The sequence below is a fragment of the Oryx dammah genome, unplaced genomic scaffold, assembly GCF_014754425.2.
Source record: "Oryx dammah isolate SB20612 unplaced genomic scaffold, SCBI_Odam_1.1 HiC_scaffold_6, whole genome shotgun sequence".
NCBI lineage: Eukaryota > Metazoa > Chordata > Mammalia > Artiodactyla > Bovidae > Oryx > Oryx dammah.
In genome coordinates this window covers 18,509,769-18,535,434 of record NW_024070190.1, presented here as the reverse complement: position 1 = coordinate 18,535,434, position 25,666 = coordinate 18,509,769, and the positions used below count along the sequence as shown (strand labels likewise).

General features: G+C 38.9%; 1 protein-coding gene across 4 annotated transcripts in view; it reads left to right on the top strand.

The window, feature by feature from the left end:
* Nucleotides 1-23,661, top strand: part of SHLD2 (shieldin complex subunit 2) — a 109,385-nt gene extending 85,724 nt beyond the window's left edge. For all 4 annotated transcript variants that reach the window (XM_040242153.1, XM_040242155.1, XM_040242154.1 and 1 more), the window contains 6 exons: nucleotides 1,027-1,221; nucleotides 1,551-1,685; nucleotides 9,773-9,979; nucleotides 17,363-17,591; nucleotides 21,077-21,192; nucleotides 23,302-23,661. In XM_040242153.1, coding sequence (XP_040098087.1) covers nucleotides 1,027-1,221; nucleotides 1,551-1,685; nucleotides 9,773-9,979; nucleotides 17,363-17,591; nucleotides 21,077-21,192; nucleotides 23,302-23,543 — 1,124 coding nt within the window. In that variant the 3' untranslated portion in view covers nucleotides 23,544-23,661. The remainder of the gene's footprint in view (nucleotides 1-1,026; nucleotides 1,222-1,550; nucleotides 1,686-9,772; nucleotides 9,980-17,362; nucleotides 17,592-21,076; nucleotides 21,193-23,301) is intronic.
* Nucleotides 23,662-25,666: the final 2,005 nt, after the last annotated feature.

The following is a 25,666-nucleotide window of genomic DNA, read 5'->3' as shown; positions in this document are numbered from 1 at the left end:
TGGGTCCATATGCTTTATCAGAATACCAAAAGCATCTGAGATACATAAAGGATTACTAACCCTTTCTCTTTACCTGGAAACATATTCTTCTTCCTAGTTACTACCTAGAAACCTTTTCTTAGGCGTTTTCCCAAAGCATTGCTCAAATATTTCCTCAATAAAGCAAGCCTCTCCCAGCTCCCCTGGGCAGGTCTTTAGGTGTGCTCTTAGGAATGCGCACACATGTCGCTTATATCCTAAGCCCAGTGCTGGTTGTCAGCCTCTAGGCTGATAATTTCTTCAGCCTTGGGATCATGTCTTTGTATCCCTAGCACTGGGAGTCTAAAATGGTTGTTTTTCTGTGTAGTATTCAGATAGGTGGCTAGAGAGGAGAATGACAGCATTGTAGCCAGTGAATATGGTGAGGGCAGAGGCTTAAAAGTGAGAATAAAACATGTTCTGGGAGGGCCAGTTAGAAGAGTGTTAGGAGTATTTCAGATGAGAAATGCTAACAGTCTTGAGGAAGAATAGCGGTGGTTGGGATAGTTGAGAAAGATGTGATCAAATCAGATTTCAGGGATTAGGGCACTGGTTGGATACAACAGGGTAACGGAGGAGTCAAAAAAATAATCGATGCATATATATATATATATACATATATATATATGATTCATTTTGTTGTATAGCAGAAACTAACACAACATTGTCAAGCAACTATACCCCAATTAAAAAAAAAACTAAATTGTTAGTCTTGGTTAATTGGTAGAAAAATGATACTGTTAATGAAATAGAGAAGTAAGGGAACAGGGCAATTTTTTTTTTTTTTGCAGATGATAAATAATTCCATTTCCATTGGTTAAAAACATCAAGCTTATTTTGGCATCTAAACTGGTTCAAGGATAAGCTACATGCTTTATAGAAATGAAATCATGTTTGACATTTAATCACACTTTGCAACATAAAATACAGTTCTAAGAAAATGCCATGTTATCAAGAAAATATAACGTTTCCCTCTTTTGTATATATGGTCTTTTTTTTCTTTCCTAGATTCCAGTATGATTAGTAATGTTGTACTTCAAGACTTACTGGCATATGTATCTTCAAAACATTCCTATCTCAGAGATCTTCCTCAGAGGCATCCTCAGAAAATGAGCAGTATAGAATTTATCGAGTTGGAGCAGCTTCAGCCAGACATACTAGTCCATGCAGTTCTAAGAGTTGTTGATATCACTGTACTGACAGGTAAATATTTTGGGTACTTCATCAATTTTAGGTTATAAAAAAATTAAGACATAACAAGGACCTACTGTATTACACAGGGAACTGTACTCAGTATTTTATAAAAACATATAAGGGAAGAAAACCTGAAGAAGAGTATATATATCACTGTGCTGTGTACCTGAAACTAATGTGATACTTTAGATCAACTGTATTTTGATTAAAAGAAACTTAAGTACAGGACTGTCTTAGTGTACCATTTGGTTATCAGTGGATATTTATCATTAGACAGTAAAGTATGATATTACATGCAGTAGAGTGATGCCAGCTAAATATTTCTTTTCCTTTTCCAGAGGCATTATACAGTTATAGAGGACAGAAGCAAAGGAAAGTTATGTTAACAGTGGAACAGACCCAAGGTCAACATTATGTGCTTGTATTGTGGGGTCCTGGAGCAGCCTGGTACCCTCAACTTCAAAGGAAAAAAGGTAAATACGCCAAAAAGCATTTAATCTATTTATAGGTAAGTAAATGATTAATGCTTATGAGCCTAAGATGAAGGGACTCTGAAGATCAGACGTTTGAAATATAATTGAGCATGATTGAGTATTCTTTTGCAGATTTCTTGTTACAATTTTTTACCTCCTGTAAACAATTCAACGATCTATAACCCTCTATAATTAATGGCAGCAAATTAAAAGGTTTCATTTATTCCCAGGTATACTACTTTACCTTTTTAGTGAAGATTGAAGATCTTACCTTCCTTGGATAATGTTGTTTAAAACTTTAATTCTGGAGATGCTTCTACAATTTTTATTCAGCCAAGGTAGTCTGATAAATAAACTCCTCTCTGGTTATAGGGCAGATGTTAGAGGAGTTGCATTAACTCTTTCAAGTCACAGTGTTACTGTTTAATAAATTACTATGTTCCAGGTTTTTATTCCAGTTGTTTTAAAAGTGTGGGCTATTAAACATCCATAGAATGTTCATGTTTAAAGTATGACCCATGGTTATATTTTTCTTTAGAGCACCAGTTAATCATTTATGAGGTATTAAATTAAATGGAATTGAAACAACAGACTGGTTCCAAATAGGGAAAGGAGTACGTCAAGGCTGTATATTGTCACCCTGGTTATTTAACTTCTATGCAGAGTACATCATGAGAAACGCTGGGCTGGATGAAACACAAGCTGGACTCAAGATTGCTGGGAGAAATATCAGTAACCCCTTATATGCAGATGACACCACCCTTATGGCAGAAAGGGAAGAAGAACTAAAGAGCCTCTTGATGAAAGTGAAAGAGGAGAATGAAAAAGTTGGCTTAAAGCTCAACATTCAGAAAACTAAGATCATGGCATCCAGTACCATTCAGTTCAGTTCAGTTCAGTTCAGTTCATTCGCTCAGTCGTGTCCGACTCTTTGTGACACCATGAATCGCAGCACGCCAGGCCTCCCTGTCCATCACCAACTCTGGGAGTTCACTCAGACTCACATCCATCGAGTCAGTGATGCCATCCAGCCATCTCATCCTCTGTTGTCCCCTTCTTCTCCTGCCCCCAATCCCTCCCAGCATCAAAGTCTTTTCCAATGAGTCAACTCTTCGCATGAGGTGGCCAAAGTACTAGAGTTTCAGCTTTAGCATCACCAGTACCATTACTTCATGGGAAATAGATGGGGAAACAGTGACAGACTTTATTTTCTGGGGCTCCAAAATCACTGCACATGGTGACTGCAGCCATGAAATTAAAAAATGCTTGTTCCTTGGAAGAAAAATTAATGACTAACCTAGACAGCATATTAAAAAGCAGAGACATTGCTTTGCCAACAAAGGTCCATTTAGCCAAAGCTATAGTTCTTCCAGTGGTCAGGTATGGATGTGAGAGTTGGACTATAAAGAAAGCTGAGAGCCAAAGAATTGGTGCTTTTGATCTGTGGTACTGGAGAAGACTCTTGAGAATCCCTTGGACTGCAAGGAGATCCAACTGGTCCATCCTAAGGGAAATCAGTCCTGAATATTCATTGGAAGGGCTGCTGCTGAAGCTGAAACTCCAATACTTTGGCCACCTAATGCAAAGAACTGACTCATTTGAAAAGACCCTGATGCTGGGAAAGATGGAGGGCAGGAGGAGAAGGGGACGACAGAGGATGAGATGGTTGGATGGCATCACCGACTCAATGGAAATGAGTTTGAGTAAATTCCCACCAACTCTGGGAGTTGATGATGGACAGGGAGGCCTGGCATGCTGCAGTCCATGGGGTCGCAAAGAGTTGGACACGACTGAGCAACTGAACTGAACTGAATTGATGTTTCAATAACAGTGTAACATCTTCATTTTGATATTGGATCCTTTAGTTATAACAATCAGAGACAGTTTAATTAGTGGCTTCTGAATTATTTTACTCTGTTAAATTAATTTGGAGGTTGATTAGGTATGTGATCCATTCTTTTTTTACCTGAAAGAGTTAATGAGTCTTTGGAAACTTCTATTTCAAAATAGTTATCTAAAGATAGGATCTATCACATTGCCTCTTTTAATCATTAATAGCCCATAACTAGGAATTGAGATAACTCTGAATTTTGGCTTTCATGTTAAGATCAAACAGTGGCAAATATTTGTTTGGTTGAGAAATCTGGAAAACATGTGTCAGTGATACACAAACCATCATTATTGACCACTGTGTCATGGTCGGGAACATGAGTCTGCTGCATGCCGGGCAGAATGTGGATCAAAGGTGGCATTCCGATTATAGTGGAGCTGCAGCAAAGCAGATTGCTCCGTGCTTAACATGAATATCCCTTAAAAGCTGATAGTTATTTGGTCAATAGAAGAGGAAGTATATTTTCTCTAGATAATTCTTTGATATTTAGGTTAATGTTGAAAATTTATAAATCTGTGAATTAAAGTGTAGTTTCTTTGTTCATTTCTTCAGCATATTTATTTATATTTCAAGTTTTAATATCTGCCTTAATACCTCAAGATCTAATTTTGAAGAATCATTTAAGTAAGTGATTCTCCTTTCACAAATTGTTAGTATTCTGTCTATTCATTTAGTATTTCTTGAGGCATTCTCTGTATTATTCTGTCTGTACTGGGCCCTCGTTTTCCTTGTTCCCAAGGGTAACAAACTCACATTTAGGTGATATAATTAGAAGGGATTGCCAAGCAGTAATTACTGAATACTAGAGACAAAAGAGTTGATGTTTTGGAGAAAAATAATAATAAATTAATTCCCAGTTTTTTTTGAAATATGTTTTGCTAGTAGGAATTTGGTATGCCTGATGTGAAGCAAGCATTGGTTACAGTTAAAGTCCTAATGAGGGTGGGCTAGGGACATAAGTTACACTTCTTGGTAATAATTTGGTATGCATAAAATAAGCTATTCGGAACTAAGTGCCTTTCCAATGCAATATTCTCCTGAAATCTAATAGAAGTCTAATATTTAAAAAAATATAACATTACAATAAAGTATACTCATGACATTACTAATTAAGTGCAGAATAATATAGATGATCCCAACCTTTGTGGTTATGCCTCATGCAAAATCACAGTTATATCTGCATGGAGGTTTGGTATTCCTTCGCACCCTTAATTCGTGATTGAAGTATAGAATTGTATCACAAATTGTCTCGGTACTGCACGGTCTCCCTCAGACTCACTAGCTTAACCCACATTTGACTCCTTTCTGTTTCTTGAACACGCCAAACTTTTTCCTGCTTTGGGATCTTGAATTTATGTATTTCTCCTGCCTAGAGTGCTTCTCCTCCAGCTCTCCCACACAGATGGCTGTCCAATTTCATTTCCCCAGAGAGGCCTCACACATGAATATACAAAATCACTCTCTATCATGTCAGTCTTTGCATTGCACTTGTGCCGCCTAACACAGACAGATGATCCAGCTGATTTGCATGCTTGATAATTAACTAAATTTCTCAGTAGGTTGTAAAGTTTGTGACTAAAAGCACCCTGATTAGCCTGTTCACCATTGTATCCTCATCACACAGAACTGCCTGCACTAATAGATACTTTCTTTATAAATGATTGAAGAATAAAATATAGATCAGGCAGCCATTTAAAATTCCCACTGTCTTTAAGGAATAAAGATGCAAGTTCGAGGAGGAAACAGCTTGTTTCAAATGATAAGGAAAAAATCACAAAGGCAAAAATGCTTGCACATGAAGATTGTTCAGTCCGTTGGCTGTACTAAGGAACTGTATTTAAACTTGGGCACTGAAGGCTTGAATTTCACACTGGAACTCCATCATGGTTAACTTAAACAATTAAGGGGGATATATTGGAAGTGTACAGGAGTATCTCCTAGTAAATAGGGCAAGAGTGATGGGTTTCAGGGGGACTTGGAACTAGGAACAGAAAAGCTTTCTGGGTCCAGGCAACATCTCCATGGACTTGCTTTGTTTACTTAGTAGAGACTTTCTGTCGACTTTCACTGCTTCTCAACATTATGGATAGCACACTGTTACTCTGAAGCTCATGTTTTCCTTTTCCTTTTAAGAGACCAGTCCTATTTCTAAAGTCCCAGTAAAGAGAATCTGATTGCCTAGTTTGAATTTGATTCAGTTAACTGTGGCCTGTAGCATAGGGTCAAAAAGTACCAGTTGGGGGATTCCCTGGTGGTCCAGTGATTAGGACTCTCTGCACTTCTGCTCCGAGAGGCATGGGAACCAAGGTCCCTCATGCTGTACGAAAAGGTAAAAAAAAAGTATGAGTTGGAATATGTAAGCTTATTTCAGTGGGTGAGGGAATAGTTAAGGGGGTCATCTGTGGTCTGGTGGACACACCAATATACTCATTATCAAAGATATGTATGTTCACTAGCCTGGATAGATGTATAGATATAATATTTGGTTTAAAAAAGTAGATTATAAAACTTCATGTATAATAGGATCCCATTTTAATAAAAGTGGATATGTAAGTATGTATATACACTTAAAAAAATCTGGAAATACAGGTACTAAAGTACTAGCCATCTCTAGTAGTATTATGTGGTTTTTATTTTTTATATCTTTAGTTTGAATTTCATGCATGTATGGAATTTACATTTATTCTTTAAACCTTTTAGTATAAAGAAACTTCAAACATACAGAATAATACAATGAACTAAAGTACACATTATCCATTTTATTGAAATACAATCTTACTTTGCCTATTACTTTTCTTTTACTGTCTAAATATTTTATAAAAAGTATATTTTATTTTATAATTTAAAAATTAAAGTAAATTTTTTCTTTAAAACTTAGTAGATATATTTGAAATATCTATCTAACAATTTGAGAAGAAATAAGAATTAAATTTATGCTTCATATTTGTGCCCAAATAAATGCTGGATGTATTAGAAATTGAAATACTTTTATTTATTTATTTTTGCAGTTTATTTATTTATTTTTATTTTTTAAAATATAAATTTATTTATTTTAATTGGAGGTTAATTACTTTACAATATTGTATTGGTTTTGCCATATATCAACATGAATCTGCCACAGGTATACACGTGTTCCCCATCCTGAACCCCCCTCCCTCCTTCCTCCCTGTACCATCCCTCTGGGTCATCTCAGGGCACCAGCCCTAAGCATCCTGTATCATGCATCAAACCTGGACTGGCAATTCATTTCATATATGATATTATACATGTTTCAGTGCCATTCTCCCAAATCATCCCACCCTCACCCTCTCCCACAGAGTCCAAAAGACTGTTCTATACATCTGTGTCTCTTTTGCTGTCTCGCATACAGGGTTATTGTTACCATCTTTCTAAATTTCATATATATGCGTTAGTATACTGTATTGGTGTTTTTCTTTCTGGCTTGCTTCACTCTGTATAATAGGCTTCAGTTTCATCCACCTCGTTAGAACTCAACATCACTCATTATCAGAGAAATGCAAATCAAAACCACAATGAGGTACCATTTCACGCCAGTCAGAATGGCTGCGATCCAAAAGTCTACAAGCAATGAATGCTGGAGAGAGTGTGCAGAAAAGGGAACCCTCTTACACTGTTGGTGGGAATGCAAACTAGTACAGCCACTATGGAGAACAGTGTGGAGAGTCCTTAAAAAACTGGAAATAGAACTGCCTTATGACCTAGCAATCCCACTGCTGGGCATACACACCGAGGAAACCAGAATTGAAAGAGACACGTGTACCCCAATGGTCATCGCAGCACTGTTTATAATAGCCAGGACATGGAAGCAACCTAGATGTCCATCAGCAGACGAATGGATAAGAAAGGTGTGGTACATATACACAATGGAATATTACTCAGCCATTAAAAAGAGTACATTAGAAATTCAAATACTTTTAAAAGGAACAGTAAGTACTAGGAGAAAATATAAGTGAACTTATTTGGAACCCAAAGATTAGTAGGTTAAATAAAATGCTGTAACAAAAAGTACCACACATGAAAATCACCATATGCAAAATTAAAATGCAAGTGAAAAACCAGAAAAAAAATTGTATTTTGTCTGAAAATAATAGCATAATCTAAAGTCAAATACTTGTGAGAATAAATGAGCAATAGATGTGAACAGGCAGGTCCTCAAAGAAGAAATTAAAGTGGCCAATAAGTGTATGAAAAAAAATTATTCTTACTAGCAATGGAAGGCAGACGAATAAAATAATAATGATAACTGATTTTTGTCCTAAGAAATCAGTAGAGAAGATATGGGGAAATAACCACTCTCGTAGACTATAGAAGATGTAAACTGGCGACCCTTCTTTTTTCTCTTTTTCTAATCAAAGTATAATTGACTTATGTGTGTGTGCTTAGTTGCTCAGTCATGTCCAACTCTTTGCAACCCCATGGAGTGCCCGCCAGGCTCCTCCGTCCATGGGATTCTCCAGGCAAGAGTACTGGAGCGGGTTGCCATGCCCTCCTCCAGGGGATCTTCCCGACCCAGAGATGGAACCCAGGTCTCCCACATTGCAGGCAGATTCTTTGCCATCTGAGCCACCAGGGAATCCCATAATTGACATGAATTAGTTTCAGGGAAACAGCCTTTCTTGAGGACAATTGACAGTGCATATGGAAGCCTTAGAATTTGGGATACCTTTGGCCTAATAATTGGCTCAGACGGTAAAGCATCTGTCTACAATGCGAGAGACCTGGGTTAAATCCCTGGGTTGGGAAGATCCCCTGGAGAAGGAAATGGCAATCCACTCCAGTACTATTGCCTGGAAAGTCCCATGGACAGAGGAGCCTGGTAGGCTACAGTCCATGGGGTTGCAAAGAGTCGGACACAACTCAGCAACTTCACTTTGGCCTAATAATTACACTTAATAGGAAGTTATCATGACTATGCATAAAGACGTAGCTAAATATATTTTACCATAGTACTAAATTTATAATAGTGAAAAATAAGAAACATGTCCCGAAAGAGAGGATTGCACTAATAATTTTTAAGATTTTGGTGTACCTGTGCAATGACATATTATGTAGTATTTTAAAATAATGCAGACTAATACTTAATGACATAAAATATACATTTGACATAGTAAGTAAAAATCAAACAAATTGAGAACATCTGTATGGACACTAAAATATTAGCTGTATTTATTTTGAGGTGTTGACTGTAGCTGCCATTTATTTCTTTGCTTATCTTACCTGTGATTTCTAAGCATGTATTCTATAATAAGAAAATTGTTTTAAAATAGTGATTGGTTTTAAGCAACAACTCGGAATATATATGCTTTAGCTCTTTCTAACTATGTTCTGTCTATACAGATTTACTGACTTGTTTTAAAATTTCCCACAAAAAATAGCTGTCCATAGAAACTGACGAAGTGGATGAGATGTGTGATTTAGATTTATAGACTGAAGTATGTGGGAAAATAAAAAGACAATTGTCATTAGAAGACTTTGTACTAAGAAACTTCTTTTTGTTTTAATATAGTTTTAAAGTTGAATTTATTAATATACAGTCTGATTATTCCTGGAGAAATGCATGGCAACCCACTCCAGTATTCTTGCCTGGAGAATCCCATGGACAGAGGAGCCTGGTGGGCTACAGTCCATGGGGTCACAAAGAGTCGGACATGACTGAGTGACTAAGCACAGCACGGCGCAGTCTGATTGTTGAGCAAGAAAGTCTGTGCTACTGTGGTTCAGAATTATTACTGAAAGAATTAAAAATAGGAGCAGCTGAATCTAAATGGTTTTTTGTTGTTGTTCCAAAAAAAATGGCTAAATAGGAAAACTAAGGTATTGAAAAATCATTGAGTAATATGATTATGGCAGACATGTGTCCATTTCTATGTCATTATTTAAAAAAAAAATCTTTCCTGTAGATAATCAGAATGAGTTTGCTATTCTGAATAAACAGTTGGTTATGATAAATTATGACTGTTTAGGAGACCAAGTAATCTTTAGAAAAAATTTTGTTAAAATTATCTCTACCATTCTTATTGCCTTAACACAACATTCATATTTTGCCTCTTTATATCCAAATTCCTTAATGTGATAAAAGTTGTATTTAACTGATTTAATCAGGTCAGTCTGTTTAATCTGGTTTTAATCCTAGATAATTTCATTACGGTAACTTTTTGTTTTTGTTTTGTTTAAGATTATATTTGGGAGTTTAAATATCTTTTTGTTCAGCGGAATTGCATCCTAGAGAACCTAGAATTGCATACAACACCATGGTCATCCTGTGAGTGCCTGTTTGATGATGATGTAAGAGTAATTACATTTAAAGCAAAATTTCAAAACAACACACCCTCCCTTGTGAAGATGTCAGATTTAGCAACACACCTAGAGGAAAAGCGTTCAGGTAAGATCTTATTTATAAAAGACATTGCTAGTTTTAATATAAGCAAAGAAGCTGCCATTTGTAGGAAAAATGTATAACTGATGTAAAAGTGAAATAGAGATCTCTGTAAGTAGCTGAAGCAGATACTAACCTCTTCCTGACTTTCTGCCTATAATCCTTTGAGATTAATTTATAATTATTAAGGGTTACTTAAAAATATTTTTTGCGTATAGTTATAAGTAGCTTATCATTTAATACGCCAGAAATAGATAGCAACTCTAATCAGAATCACTGTTGAGATAAATATTTTATCAAGTTACTAAGCTATCATCTATACATGATTGTTAAAAATGAACATTGAGGAATTTCCTGGCGGTTCAGTGGCTAAGACTCCATGCTTCCAATGTAGTGGGCCTGGGTTTGATCCCTCCTCAAGGAACTAGATCCCACATACCACAACTAAGACCTGGTACAGTCAAATAAACAAACAACTATTTTTAAAAAAGTAATTAAGATTGACACAGAATTTATGGAATTTACTTACTGCTTTGTATATTGTAATAACATACTTCCTGAACTTGAATGTTTGTGAGAGTGTGTATATAAATTTCATTTTCAGAAGCATACCGCATGAAAGGATGCCTGATGAATTTTATATACATACTCACGCAATTTCCAGGAGCAAAATATAATTACTTTCTTTTGAGCGAAGTAGTAGAAAGAGTATGTTTTAGGTTTAGTCTGCTCTATACTTTGAAATGAAGAGAGAGTAAAACAGCAAAAATAAATAACTAGATAAATTGCTACAATTTTAGTGGGAAATACCAATACTTTCCACTAAATTGCATTGGCTTCTTAACTATGGAAATGATGCTAAAAGATGCTAACTCCTAGTTGATGGTATTATAAATTAAACAGCATTTAAATCTATAGTTAGGGTTGCTAAATGCCAATAATGAGTAAATATTGGTGATTATCAGTTTTGGAAACTAATAGAAAGCTTTCCAATGGCTATCATAGCAAATAAATTTAGAGGGAAAATAAAGATTGAAAAAAATGAGATGTATCTGCAGGTTTATTGTTATATAATTTAAATTTGTTAATGGAGAAAAATTTGGTGAAAAATTTCCTCAGAATTTGTATAATATTACTGTTTTTGAAAAAAAAATTACTGTTTTTTATTTTATAGGTTGAGTTATTACAAATATCTCCGGAAATTTGGATCTTGACAGTGAATTTTAGCTTTATTCTCCAATTTGCATAAATAATTTTCAGAATTATTATAGATGGCTTTAGATTTCATTAAATGATAGAATTGTTTTAAATGAAATAAGGTTATTTTTACAGTTTTTCTAATGAAAAGAATCTGATCCCAAATAAATTAGGTTGAAGCTCCTCATATCACATGCTAAGATTCTCAACTCCATTTCTTGGGGTTTTTTGCTAGCATGCTCTGCCCTCTTCTGGTTCGTCCACAGAAATGTAAGAGTTGGGTCCTATGCAGTTAATAGGACATTTCAGTTGGTGCTTTTCAAATAGGTTCAGAATGTTAGATTAAAAAAAATTTTTTAACAAGATTTTTGGGATATAATTTTCGTATAGGCAGTTGCCCTTATTTAATAAAGTGTGTGCATTCACGCTGGTGAGTGTGGACGTGAAGCCCACGAAAGCGACACCACAGGTATGACATCATCTCCTGCCTCTTTGTGTCTCTGTCCACCCCTCCTCCCTGCCCCCGACCCTTCCAGGGAGTCACTCTGCTTTCTGTCACTAAAGATTAATCTGAATTTTCTGTGCTTTTATATATGCAGAATCATTTGTTCGGCATCTCTAACTTAGCCAATTCTTGGAGAGGTATCAGTTTCTTTGAGATGTATCTATGTGGTTGTGTGTATCAGTAAATCATTCTTTATCCTGTTATACAAATATACCATGCTTTGTTTATTTGTTCAGTTATAGATGTACATCTGGGTTGTTTCTAGTTCTTGGCTATTATAAAGTTTCTATAAACATTCAAGTACAAGGCATTATTCAGACATAGTCTTTCTTTTCTCATGAGTGAATACCCAAGAATTGAATCAATAGCTGGATTATATGGCAGGCTTATGTTTAACTGTTATAGATACTGCCAAAAAAATAAAAATAAACTGCCTGTTTCCCCAAACAATTGTCCTGTTTTGCATTTCCACCAGCAGTGTATGAGTTCTGTTTTTTCCACACCCACCTCAACATTTGGTATGGACATTCTTCTTAATTTTGTTCATTCTAGTAGATGTGGAGTAATGGGTCATCATAATCTCAGCTTGCGTTTACTTATTGGCTGGTGATGTTGAACATCTTTTATGTACTTGATTGCCACCTATATATCTTCTTTAATGAAGTGTCAGTTGAAATCTTTTGCTTACCAAGAAAAAGTTGGCTTCATTGTTTTATTGAGTTTTGAGAGTTCTTTATATTCTGGGTAAAAATTCTTCTTTTGGGGGGCTTACCTGGTGGTCCAGTGGTTAAGATGTCACCTTTCTAAGGCAGGGAGTTTGTGTTCAGTCCCTGGTCAGAGAGCTAAAATTCCACATGCTTTGAGACGCTTACTCCTTGGAAGGAAAGTTATGACCAACCTAGATAGCATATTCAAAAGCAGAGACATTACTTTGCCAACAAAGGTCCATCTAGTCAAGGCTATGGTTTTTCCAGTAGTCACGTATGGATGTGAGAGTTGGACTGTGAAGAAGGCTGAGCGCCGAAGAATTGATGCTTTTGAACTGTGGTGTTGGAGAAGACTCTTGAGAGTCCCATGGACTGCAAGGAGATCCAACTAGTCCATGGGAGATCAGCCCTGGGTGTTCTTTGGAAGGACTGATGCTAAAGCTGAAACTCCAATACTTTGGCCACCTCATGCGAAGAGTTGACTCATTGGAAAAGACTCTGATGCTGGGAGGGAATGGGGACAGGAGGAAAAGGGGACGACAGAAGATGAGATGGCTGGATGGCATCACTGACGTGATGGCTGTGAGTTTGAGTGAACTCCGGGAGTTGGTGATGGACAAGGAGGCCTGGCGTGTTGCAATTCATGGGGTTTCAAGGAGTTGGACACGGCTGAGTTAACTGAACTGAACTGAACTTGAGGCCAAAAAAACAAGATGCAAACCAGAACCAATATTGTAACAAATTTAATAAATACTTTAAAAATAATCCACATCAAAAAAAGCTTTAAAAAAGCTTTTTTTTTTTCTGCATCCAGCTTGTAGGGTAGTTCCCTGACCAGGGACTGAACCTGTGCCCCAGTAGTGAAAGTGCTGGGTTCTAACCACTGGGCCACCAGGGAATTCTTGCTTTTTGTTGCCCTTGTTGTTGTTGAGTCACTAAGTCATGTCCCACTCTTCACAACTCATGGACTGTAGGCCACCAGGCTCCTCGGTCCATGGAATTTCCCAGCAAGAATACTGAAGTGGGTTGCCACTTCCTTCTCCAGGGGATCTTCCCAACCCAGGGATCAAACCTGTGTCCGCTGCATTGGGAGTCGTATTCTTTACCACTGAGACACCTGGGAAGCCCAGAGAATTACTGCTAATATCTGTTAATAAGAAGCTTTGTGTCTGTATCATGGTAGATAATTGTCTGCAGTCTCCTTGTGTCTCTTTCTGGTTTGGGGGTTAGAGCAGTGCTCATAGAATGAGCTGATGAGTAGTGTCTCTTTAGTCATCCCTTGCCTGGTGGCTCAGAGGTTAAAGCATCTGCCCGCAATGCGGGAGACCCGGGTTCAATCCCTGGGTCAGGAAGATCCCCCTGGAGAAGGAAATGGCAACCCACTCCAGTATTCTTGCCCGAAGAATCCCATGGGCCGAGGAGCCTCTTCAGTTTTCTAGAAGAGTTTATTTGGAATTAGATTAAATTCTTCCATACATGTTTGGCAGAACTCCTTCAGGCCTCTCTGGGCCTGAAGTTTTCTTTATTGGAAGGTTTTTAACTACAAATTCAATTTCTTTAATAGATACAGGGCTATTCCAGTTACTTGTTTCTTCTTAAGTGCGCTTTGATAGTTTGTATCTTTCAAGAAGTTTGTTCATTTCATCTAGGTTGTTGGCACAACAACAACAAAAGTTTGTTGGCATAAAGTTATAATATTTTCTTACTATCCTTTTTAATATATATAGAATTTGTAGTGATACTGGTATTACCTGATATTGCTAATTTGTGCCTTCTCTCTCTCTTTTTTTTTGACTGATCATTGGCTGGAGTTTTACCAGTTTTATGAATCTGCTCATATAACTACCTTTTGTATTTATTAATTTTTCTATTTTCTAGTCCATTGATTTCTGCTCTGATCTTTTTTTTCCCCTTTCTTCTGCTTTCTTGGGTTTCTTTCTTTTTTTTCACATTCTTTAGGGTGGAAATGGAGGTAACTGAGATGTTTTTTCCCAATGTAGGAGTTGAGTGCCATGAATTTTCCTGTAAGTACAACTTCTAAGTTCTCTACCCAATGCCTTATGGAGTATGACATTTTCCACTGTAGCTGGTGGGAGAAGACATTATTCCTATCTATGTGCAAGCTTCAGGGATTGTCTAATACTTTTGGATGGTTCTTTTCTTGTCCTCTGGTTACATATATTGTTCAGTACTCAGTTGAATTCTACAGGCGGCGGGTACCCTCTGCAGTTCTCCAGAGTTCCCCTTTGTCTTGTCTCATAACCGACTCTGATATCTCTAGCCGTATTAGCCTTCCAGACTCAAGCTGTGTCTCTGTCAGTTCAGGGAAACCACCAGGCTCTGCCTGGGCCTCCTTTCCTGTACTGTAGCCAGTAAATGCTTGTCTGTAAGCTGGGGCAGTTACTAGGCTTATATCTTTTACTTCTCATCTCTTAGGGATCGCTGTCCTTTGTTGCCTGATATCCAATGTCCTGAGAGTTGCTGTTTCATACATTTTGTTTGGTTTTTAGTTGTTTCCAGTGTCAGCTGTTTTTACGCACAACACTTCTGACATCAGATGTATGGTTTGTTGTTGTTTTCCACATCAACAGCCAGTTCTCCAACTCTGAACACCAACTGGGTGTTGTACAGTTCAATTCAATTTTGATGCTGCCTACTTCAAGTTAGTGTCAGACTTCACAGGTTTAAGAGCTCAGTCCTGGCCCAGAAAATTAAAAAATAATACCCCACTTTTTAATTGAATTACAGAGATTTATTCTCAGAGAACTCCATATGCCCACTTCTACATAGAAACATTTATTATTAACTTTAAGCAAATGTAAGTTCATGTGCTGGACATACAGTGAGGCCTAATGAACTGAAATATCAAAGTTTGGAGCAGAAAAAGGTTTAGTGAAGGGCCAAGCAAGGAGAATGAGCAACTCATGCTCAAAAACTCCTAAGTCCCTGATGGTTTTCAGGGAGAAGTTTTTATGGGCAATATTTGGGGTGTGAAAGGGTGTGACTTTCTTCAGATTGGTTGGTGGTAAGGTAACAGGATAATGTTCCAGGAATCTTGTGCTTTTTAGCCTGAAGTTACCATCCTCCAGCTGGGTGGGGGCCTTAGTTCCTGCAGAAGAACTCAAAGATACAGTTATATATATTTTATGAGAAGGACCCTGCCCCACTGGTATTCTGTTGTTTCTTGACTGCTTCTTCGATTCCCTCCCTTCCCAGATTCGTAACTGAATTGGAACTCGGAAAGTCAAGGAGGCTGAATGAAGCCTGTTTCTTAGAAGCAAGAAATGAGGACAGAAAGGAATTTGTGCCTGGGAGGGCCCCATAGGGTCATGCTCTGTTTTAATACTAACAGTTAGTTTAAATTAATAATATTTCTGGAAAATAAACACAGATAGTAGAAAATTTACACATTTTTACATCATCGAACAAAAATTCGATACAACTTTCAAACATGGGAGTCGGGGGCCACCGAAGCCTCTGGACTGATACTAACCGGTGGGATCCTGGGCAGCGCTTAGTGCCGTGTGTGTGTCTGAACCTGCTTCCTGTCTCTCTGTCCCTCCTGCCCCCGCCTCTGAAGCCTCACGGGCTTGAAGATGATCACTGCAGGAAGAATGCCGCAGGCAGGAGAGGGGCCGCGATTATCCTGGTGTCACAGAGGAGTCAATTCTTTTTTCTTTTTAACAATCTTCTTTTTTCTTTTTAAGTCTTTATTGAATTTGTTACAACATTGCTTTGGTTTTTTGGCCACAAGGTATATGGGATCCTAGCTCCTCAGTTCAGTTCAGTTCAGTTCCATCGCTCAGTCGTGTCCAATTCTTTGTGACCCCATGAATCGCAGCACGCCAGGCCTCCCTGTCCATCACCAACTCCCGGAGTTCACTCAGACTCACGTCCATCGAGTCGGTGATGCCATCCAGCCATCTCATCCTCTGTCGTCCCCTTCTCCTCCTGCCCCCAATCCCTCCCAGCATCAGAGTCTTTTCCAATGAGTCAACTCCTTAACCAGGGATCAAACCTGCACCCTCCTCATAGCAAGGCAGTCTTAACCACAGGACCAGGAAATTCCTGTTACATATCTTTTACATAAAACATCTACTTGCTGGGGTTAGAGGCCTAGAATTAGATATAACGATAAAAATAAACAACATATAGACAACAACAAATTAGGTGGCTATAGTTTTGATGATTAATAGCACAAAGGATATATCCTCACTTCATTTGGGGCATGAGGCGGGGAATTGGGAGTATTCTTGCAAGCCCTGGAGAGGTACTCCCCACTGGGAAACCATGCAAAAACCCTGTGGGGTTACAACCAGTCCCTGGTGGGCTTCCCTGGTAGCTCAGCTGGTAAAGAATCCGCCTGCAATGCTGGAGACCCTAGTTCAATTCCTGGGTCGGGAAGGTCCTCTGAAGAAGGGATGAGCTACCCTTACTCCAGTATTCTTGGGCTTTACCGGTGGCTCAGGTGGTAAAGAATCCACCGACAACGCGGGAGACCTGGGTTCGATCCCTGGGTCGAGAAGATCCCCTGACGGAGGGCATGGCAACCCAATTGCCATGGGGAGTTCTTGCCTAGAGAATCCCCATGGACAGAGGAGCCTGGCAGGTTACAGTCCACGGGGTTGCAAAGAGTTGGACACAACTGAGTGACTGAGGACAGCACAGCACAGTCAGTCCCTGGCAGTGAAACTGAGCAGGATCCTCCTCCCTGGTACAGACATCCATCTTTTCAACCAAGGTAGCCAGATGAATCTTTCCTCTTAGTTACAGGCAGATGACCCCTGACACTTTAGAGGAAATGCTGAAGCCGTAAGTGAGTGAGCTTGTCCAGCAAGAGAGCAGAGAAGGCCAACAAGACCTTAGTGTCCTTTACTATAAGTGACTGTGAATCAACCATGGAATTAACCATGTTTGTACATTAGAGTTATGGTTTTGGCCTCCTGATTTATGATATTTCTTTTTGTTTATCTTTTACAGGAGTGATTCTGATCAAAGCCCAGATTTTAGAGCTAGTGTTTCCCATTACAGCAGTTCAGAAAATAGCTCTAAATGCTCGCAGTTCTCTGAAGAGTATTTTTTCTTCTCTTCCCAATATTATATACACTGGCTGCGCAAAATGTGGATCAGAGCTACAAACAGATGAGAACAAGATCTACAAACAATGTTTTAGCTGCTTGCCATTTACTATGAAGAAAATATACTATAGGTAAGGCAACTAAGCAGGCCAGCTAGATGGGAAATGTTTACTATCATGGGACTAGAAATGACCAAAAAGTTACATATATCCAGTGTTTCTGATGAAAAATAACTGGAGCTAATCCAAGAGAATAAAGTTTTTCCTCCTGAGTGATGGAGAAATGGCTATTTATGAAAGCAAAAATTGCCCAGTAATCATAACAGGCATTTTTAAAAAGCACTAATTGGAAGATTTTATTGTTTTTAAGTAGATATACTAAAGAAACCTTTTACTTGGTTTAATTTTTAACCAAGTTCTAAATGGCTCATAAGAAACTCATTTCCCCATCTTAACACATTATTGGAATTTAAAGGTTAAAATTAATTATATGATCTAACCCCTGAGTTGTAGAAGCTAGTAAGATGTTTAACTTTTCTGCACCTCAGTTTTCTCATCTTCACACTAAACATTAAGGATAGCAGATTAGCAATCAGTGTTTTATGCTCTTTTCTATTTCTAAATACTGCAATATCTAAAAACCAAATGCAGATATGTTCAGCATGTTATCATGGAATAATTTAAATAAGAAAATTTATAGAAGCATAATCCATTAGCCTTATTTCTCTTTACATATATTTCTGTTTGTTATGAATAAGTAAATGAACTTTGCTCTTACTTTGAAAGTTGCTTGCCTGAAAAAGAAGATTGGATTCAGATGCAAGGTCCCCTCCTCCCTTTGTCTCCACCAAGTCCATTCTCCACAGCCAACAGAGTAACCACTGCATTCCCCTAGAACCTTTCCAGAATCTCCCATCACACTCTGCATTTGCCATCACACTCGTCTGCCACACTCCTTGCCTTGATCTCTGGGTTGATACTGGCCTTCTGTACAGTTTTTAGCGCTCTGACTTTTTCCTCCTTAGGGCATTCTCGCCTGCTTCTCCCCCTGCCTGACCCCACGAGGCTCACTCGTTCGTGTCTTAGTTGAGGGGCCCTTCATCAGAGTTGTTTTTTTAGTCGCCTCCTTTGTTCTCTGTTGAAGTGCCCTGTGTGTGCACCTGGAGTCATTTACTTGCATAGTCTTCTGAAAAACCTCTTTATGGAGATACAATTCACAGTCCATCAAATTAACCCATATAAAATGTAAAATTCCAAGGCTTTAGTATATTCACAGGCTTGTGCAGCTGTTACCACAATCCATTTTAGATCACCTTCACCTCTCCCACCCCCAAAGTAGCCACTTCTCACTCTCCCTTCCCACCAGCCTAGAGCACCCACTAGCTGAATTTCTGGCTCTGCAGATGTACTTACTTTGGACATTTCATATAAATAATCATACAGGGTGCAGTCTTTTATGACTGGCTTCTTTTTTAACATGTTTCCAGGTTCGTCCATATTGTAGCATACATCAAGCACTTCATTTTGTTTTATTACCAGGTAATACGGGTGTCCCTGCATGCCAGGACAGGAGATGCACGTTTGATCCCTGGGTTGGGAAGATGCCTGGAGAAGGAAATGGCAACCCACTCCAGGATTCTTGCTTGGGAAATTTCATGGATCGAGGAGCCTGGTGGGCTTAGTCCTTGGGGTCACTAAAGAGTTGGACACAACTTGACGACTAACCAACAACAACATATAGATATACTGCATTTTATCTATCCATTCATCAATTGGTGAACATTTGGATTGTACCTACTTTTTGGCTATTATAAATAATACTGCTCCAAACATTCATGTACAACTTTTTGTGTGGCCATGTTTTCATTTCTCTTGGGCATGTACTCAGGAGTAGAATTGCTAGGTTGATGTGGTAACTTTTTACTCCTTTTGAGGAACTGCCAAACTGTTTTCCAAAGCTGCTAGGTTGATGTGGTAACTTTTTACTCCTTTTGAGGAACTGCCAAACTGTTTTCCACCAGCAGTGAATGAGGGTTGCAGTTCCTCCATGTCCTCCATGTCACTTTTTATTATTATCTGTTTCTCTCTTTGGTTGCATGTGCTTTTGGTATCATGTCTAAGAAAAGTATGCTTCCTAAGCCAATATCATGGAGGCTTACTCCTATATTTTCTTCCAAGAATTTTATAGTTAGCTCTTCCATATAGACTCATGATCTATTTTGAGTTAATTTTTATATGTGGTATAAGGAAGGAGTCCACCTTCATTTGTTTATTCAGTTGTCCCTGTACCGTTGGTTGAAAAGCCTATTCTATCCCCACCGAAGCATCTTGCCACCGTTATTGAAAACCTTAATTGTCTTTCTATACTACTAAACTCCGAAGTTCCTTGAGTGAAGGAAGCAGATATCTCTTGTTCACCAGTGTATACCCAGTGTGTACACTGAATAGTACAAAATTTTGAGCACGTATTTGTTGAAATAAAGAATGGAGGAAGAGGGACGTCCCCGGAGGTTCCGTGGTGAAGACTTTGTGCTTCCCATGCAGGGGACGCAGGTTCAGTCCCTCGTCAGGGAACTGAAGGCCCACGTGGCACATCCAAATTTAAAAAAGAGAATGGAAGAAGTGAGATACCCTGGGGAAAGATTATAAAAAGATAAAAGGACCTAGAATCATCATGTGGATAAAGGGAAAAATAAGTTTTTAGAGAGAAAATCAATAGTCATGTTTTAGTGGTTACACTGAATTCCCCTATACTGGTAAGTCTTTCTAAATTCAGTTCAGTTTATCTTGTGATAATTTATTTTTAAAAGGGGCATATCCCTTTCTTTAAGAGCACACAGAATAATTTTATTCACGTCATTTTGCTCATATTGTTTGTTCTTTAGAGTGTATCATGGTTTGTCTCTACTTCTTTGTCTTTATTTAGTGACATGCACAACAGTTTGTTTTTTATGGTAAAGAATCCAGTGGAAAAAAATAACTTGAAATTGTGATTGTGAAATATGTGATTATCATCTTTATTTTATCTCTAAAAGTAATTTGCACAGTAGGGTAAAATTATGTCTTCTTATATTAGTATCTGAAAATTTTAAATGAATCTGAAATAAATAAAATCTATTAATTTATTACTTGAAACTCTTTAAAATAAAAGCCTTTCATTTCTAGAGCATTTCAGGACATCCTAGTGTTGTTTTAGGAATTAAAATTAACTCTGCAGAAAAACCCAGTGATTTGGGCTTCCCTGGTGGTTCAGTGGTAAGAATCCACCTTGTAATGCAAGGGACACCAGTTTGGTCCCTGGCCTGGGAAGATCCCATATGCCTCGGGGCAACTAAGCCTGTGTGTAGTAATTACCGAAGCCAGCACGCACTAGAGGTTGTGCCCCAAAACAAGAGAAGCCGTAGCAATGAGGGGCCCACTCACCACACCTCGAGAGTGGCTCCTATTCACCGCGATTAGAGAACGCCTTTGCACAGCAGCAATGTCCCAGTGCAGCCAAAATAAGTAAATAAATAGATATTTTTTTAATAAAACTGACTTTTGAAATTATATTACATTTAAACATTTCTTTAATTGAAAATCTTTTTGATGGTCCTGAGCTGTTTACTCTTTTGTAGGCCAGCTTTAATGACCATAGTTGATGGAAAATATAAGGTCTGCATCCATGTAGGATCAAAGCTGATAGAGAAGATTCTTCTCAACATTTCTCCTGACTGGCTCAACAGAGTAATAGGTAAGATATCAACATGCCATCAAGAGGTTGTCTTCTGTGAAACCATTCATATCAGGAGTACAGATAGTATATTAAAATAGAAGGAACATTATACTCTAAATTAACTTCTTTTCCTGTCAGTTTATAAACAGAAGGATAGTTTGGCTTGAGTGAAACACAAGAGTATACAGACTACTGCGTATAAAATAAGTGATCAGTGAGGACCAACTGCATAGCACAGGGAACGCTACTCAGTACTCTATAATAACCTATGTGGGAAAAGAATCTGAAAAGGAATAGACGTATGTATGCGTGTAACCGCCTCGCTCTGCTGGACACCAGAAACTAACACAACATTGTAAATCAACTATACTCCAATATGAAATAAAACTTTTTTTAATAAATAAAATTCTCATATATACAAAAAAAAAGAAACACAAGATTATGTGGGTTGGAAGGTAAGACTTGCTCTACATCTGTCTCAGCACATGAAGAGAGAGAAGTAGGTGCCTAATCTCTTCTAACTTTGCAGTTGGTAAGGGAAAACACCAGTACCTTAGTTTTTTAATAGTTAAGTAAATGAATGTGCAGCGCTATATAAACATATGAAGACTGTGCAGATGTCGGTCATGTGGATGTTCAGGAACTCCCGCTCTGATGATAGGAACAACAGTGGCTGGGCATCAGTAGCTAACAACAAAAGTGGAGACGATCCAGTTGTCAGATGCTCAAACTCCATCCTTCCCTCCTTAGTCTTAGACTCTCTAAGCAGATGAGTTAATCTCGTTTAGTGATGGCTCTGCCTCTTAATAGTGGGTTATTTTTTCTGGCTTTCATTTTTGCCTAAATGTTGAACATTGCTTATAGAACGATACAGACTGAGGTGAACAGTATTTGTACTTGAAGTGAGCATGCCTGTTTTCTTTGACTTTTAATGGGGGTGGGCGTCAGCAGAGTAGGGTTAATTTTGCCAGACCATGAGTTGGATTTGAGTTTTTCATTGCTCTGCTTACCTTCAGGTCACCACTGGCTTCAAATTATCTAGCATTATCCGTGCTCATGGTGGGGAGTGGTTCTCCGGAGAGTTTCCTCCGAATATTCCTGCTCCCCTGTCAGCTTTAATCCTTCACCCTGCACCCGGGCCTCAGAGAGTTTCTTACATTCTTATACCTCACCAGGTTGCACAGGCTCCGTCGGTTGTCATTTTTGCATCCCAGCCTAGAGAGAGGGGCAGGAGTGATTCTCTTTGATTCTTGTCTGGCCGTAGTCCTACACAGGTTCTTCGTGTGTCTGGTTCTTGGATGTGGTGCTTTCTAACAGGCCCTGTCCCTCCTGCCATAGCAGCCGAGCTCTGCCTGTGTCTTTGTTGAGTATCTGTGCGTGGTCCTACCCCTATCCCAGCCTCAGGGTCTTGATCCAAGGTGGTTTTCTGCCCCTTCCCCAGGGATAGAGGGATTTTCCTCCGTCTTCATCCTCACCATCTGTATCTTGGGGTAGGAAGACTTGTGGTCTTAAGATCCCTGGTGGTCCAGGGGCTAGGACTCCACGATCCCAATGCACAGGGTCCCTCGTCAGGGAGCTAGATCCCACAGGCACGACTAAAGGTCCTGCAGTGAAGATCGAAGATCCTGCCTGCCGCAACTAAGACCTGGCACAAACAAATAAATAAATATTTAAAAAAGATTTTGATATTCATTAAGCAGCTGACTCAGGGTTCTGTTATACAAACAGTATGTGTATATATAACCATGATAAGATAGACTAGATAAACCTAAGAGTTCTTTTCTGATGTGGACATACCCTCTTTGTTTCAAGCTTAATTTAGGAAAAGATGAATCTCAGTTCTTTCCTGTATTGTTTTATGAAGCCGGTGGCTGTGCCATAAAAGGAAACACCATCAGTCTGAACCGGTGCCTTCTCTTCAGAACAGCAGGAATTGGACCTCATCATAATAGAGTAACCTGTGGCTAGAAAAAGCAGGGATAGAGATATTTACAGTGGCTTTGGGACTTGAGAAACCAAGGGAAACAATGAACCCTTTACATGTGAGCGTTTCCATTCCCTTGGAGAGGACACTTTGATTCTTGTCTGGCCGCAGCCCCTCCCTCTGATGTGTTTTTTCTTCCGCAGCCCCTCCCTCTGATGTCACCTACGGAATGGTCGCCGCGGACCTGCTCCATGCCTTGCTGGCGGGCAGCGGGGCACCTTGTGTCCTGAAGGTGCAGAGCCTCTTTGTGTTGGATGAGAACAGCTACCCACTGCAGCAGGACTTCTCCCTCCTGGATTTTTATCTCGATGACTTGAAGCATGCATCCCAGTCCTTCTCTGAGACCAGAGGAAGAAAATGCAGGCGCTTCAAGGAAGAGCACTGAAATGATTTGTCTTTGGAAATGAATGACAGGGCTTTTGCTCGGGGTTTTAAAATAAGTATGTTTTATAAAGAGAACTGTGCTAAATATATTAATTAAAACTTTTTTTTCCCTAAGAAAATTCTGTGAAGTTTATTGTTCGCTTATTTTTTGGTCTTTCCCTTTCTTGCCTCTAGAGAAATGATCTAGCAATGAGGCAACATGCAGCAGATCATTAGGATTCAGTCTGTCTCCATTTAGTCCCTGCTCCATTCCAGGCGCTGTGCTAAGTACTGAGACATGGACCTGAGGAATTGCTTTTCTGCTATGGTCACAAACTTAATTTTTTTCTTACTCCTTCATTAATAAACTGTAGACCTGACATGATTTCTTTGATTATAGTTCTGCATGACTATGGCTTAGTTCAGATAAGCCTATGTTTAGACAAGTTCCAGATGACCATGTCTTTTGATAAAGAGGCATTGAAAATGTAGGAATATGGTCATGTTTCAACTCATTATCAGGGAAGGCAGAGAGTCATATTGTTCATTTCTAGGATTTGAGTCGGAGAAGGCAATGGCACCCCACTCCAGTACTCTTGCCTGGAAAATCACATGGAGGGAGGAGCCTGGTAGGCTGCAGTCCATGGGGTCGCTGAGTCGGACACGGCTGAGCGACTTCACTTTCACTTTTCCCTTTCATGCATTGGAGAAGGAAATGGCAACCCACTCCAGTGTTCTTGCCTGGAGAATCCCAGGGACGGGGGAACCTGGTGGGCTGCCATCTGTGGGGGTCACACAGAGTTGGACACGACTGAAGCGACTTAGCAGCAGCAGCAGCAGCAGCAGGATTTGAGTACCTCGCTGAATTTACTTACCAACAGACACTTTACAACTTATTACATTCTATACATTCTCTCATTACAACTATAGCAGCAGCTCACAGAGAACGGTAGTCACCAGTGAGGAAACAGGGAGCGGTACTTAACCAGGAGGTCTGGAGGATGCTCAGAGGTACTAGATTAATCATATTGCTTGAAGAAAGCTAAATTCATGATAAAATGAACAGGTGTGTTTTATAAAATTGTTTTGGTTCATTGAAATTTTTTTCTCAAATTCAGGCTTGTTTTGTTTTTAACTTGGCTTCCCTAAAAATGAACGTCAGGAGTTTTGTGATTCTCTCCAAAACCACATACAAAAATGATGAGAGTATGTATGAGAGTGCACACACGCAAAAGAACCTTATTCAGTGCAGAAGGGTCTGTAACTTCTAACAAAACCTTCTTACACAGTTTGTGACAGTTTCTTGTCACGGGAGAACAAGCTCCTGCCTGATCTCTCACACGCCGACAGCTCCTGCCAAACGGCACCTCCTCTCTCCATCCTGCTGTTTCTGTCTGATTCATTTCACTGTATGCTCAGATAAGCTCCGGGTGGCAGGCCAGCGAATTGTCTGCAGAATCAGACACTAGATAAGCTAAGGAGCTGTGTTTATTTACATTTGCTGTTCTTTAGTTGCTCAGTCTCGTCCGACCCTTTTGTGACCCCATGGACTGTAGCCCACCAGGCTCCTCTGTTCATGGGATGTTCCAGGCAAGAATACTAGAGTAGGTTGCCATTTCCTTCTCCAGGGGAATCTTCCTGATCCAAGGATCGAGCCTGAATCTCTTGCATTGCAGCAGATTTTCATGCAACACTGTGATCATACTGTCTGGAAGAATCTTACCAATATGGTATAGTGATTCCCCTAAATGGGAAATCCTGGTTTTATTTTCTCCTTTATTTTTACTTGATGGAATTATTAGAAAAATGTCCCTAACTTCTAAAGAATATAAATTCTCTGTATTAAAAAGATCACTTCCCAAATATAGAAAAAATATATATTCATGTAACCAATATCCCAATTAAGATTTAGAACATTTCCATCACTCTAAAAATTTCTCTCATCTCTACCTCCAGTTAGTTCCCACTAATGGCAGGAAATCACTGTTCTGATTTCTATCACCGTAGATTAGTTTGACCTGTTCTTGAATTTCATATAAGTAAAATCATATAGTTTATTTCCTTTGTGAACTTTTTTTCTCACATCATTTTTGAAATTCACCTGAGTTTTCATGTGACTCAGTATGCATTCTTTTTATTGCTGTG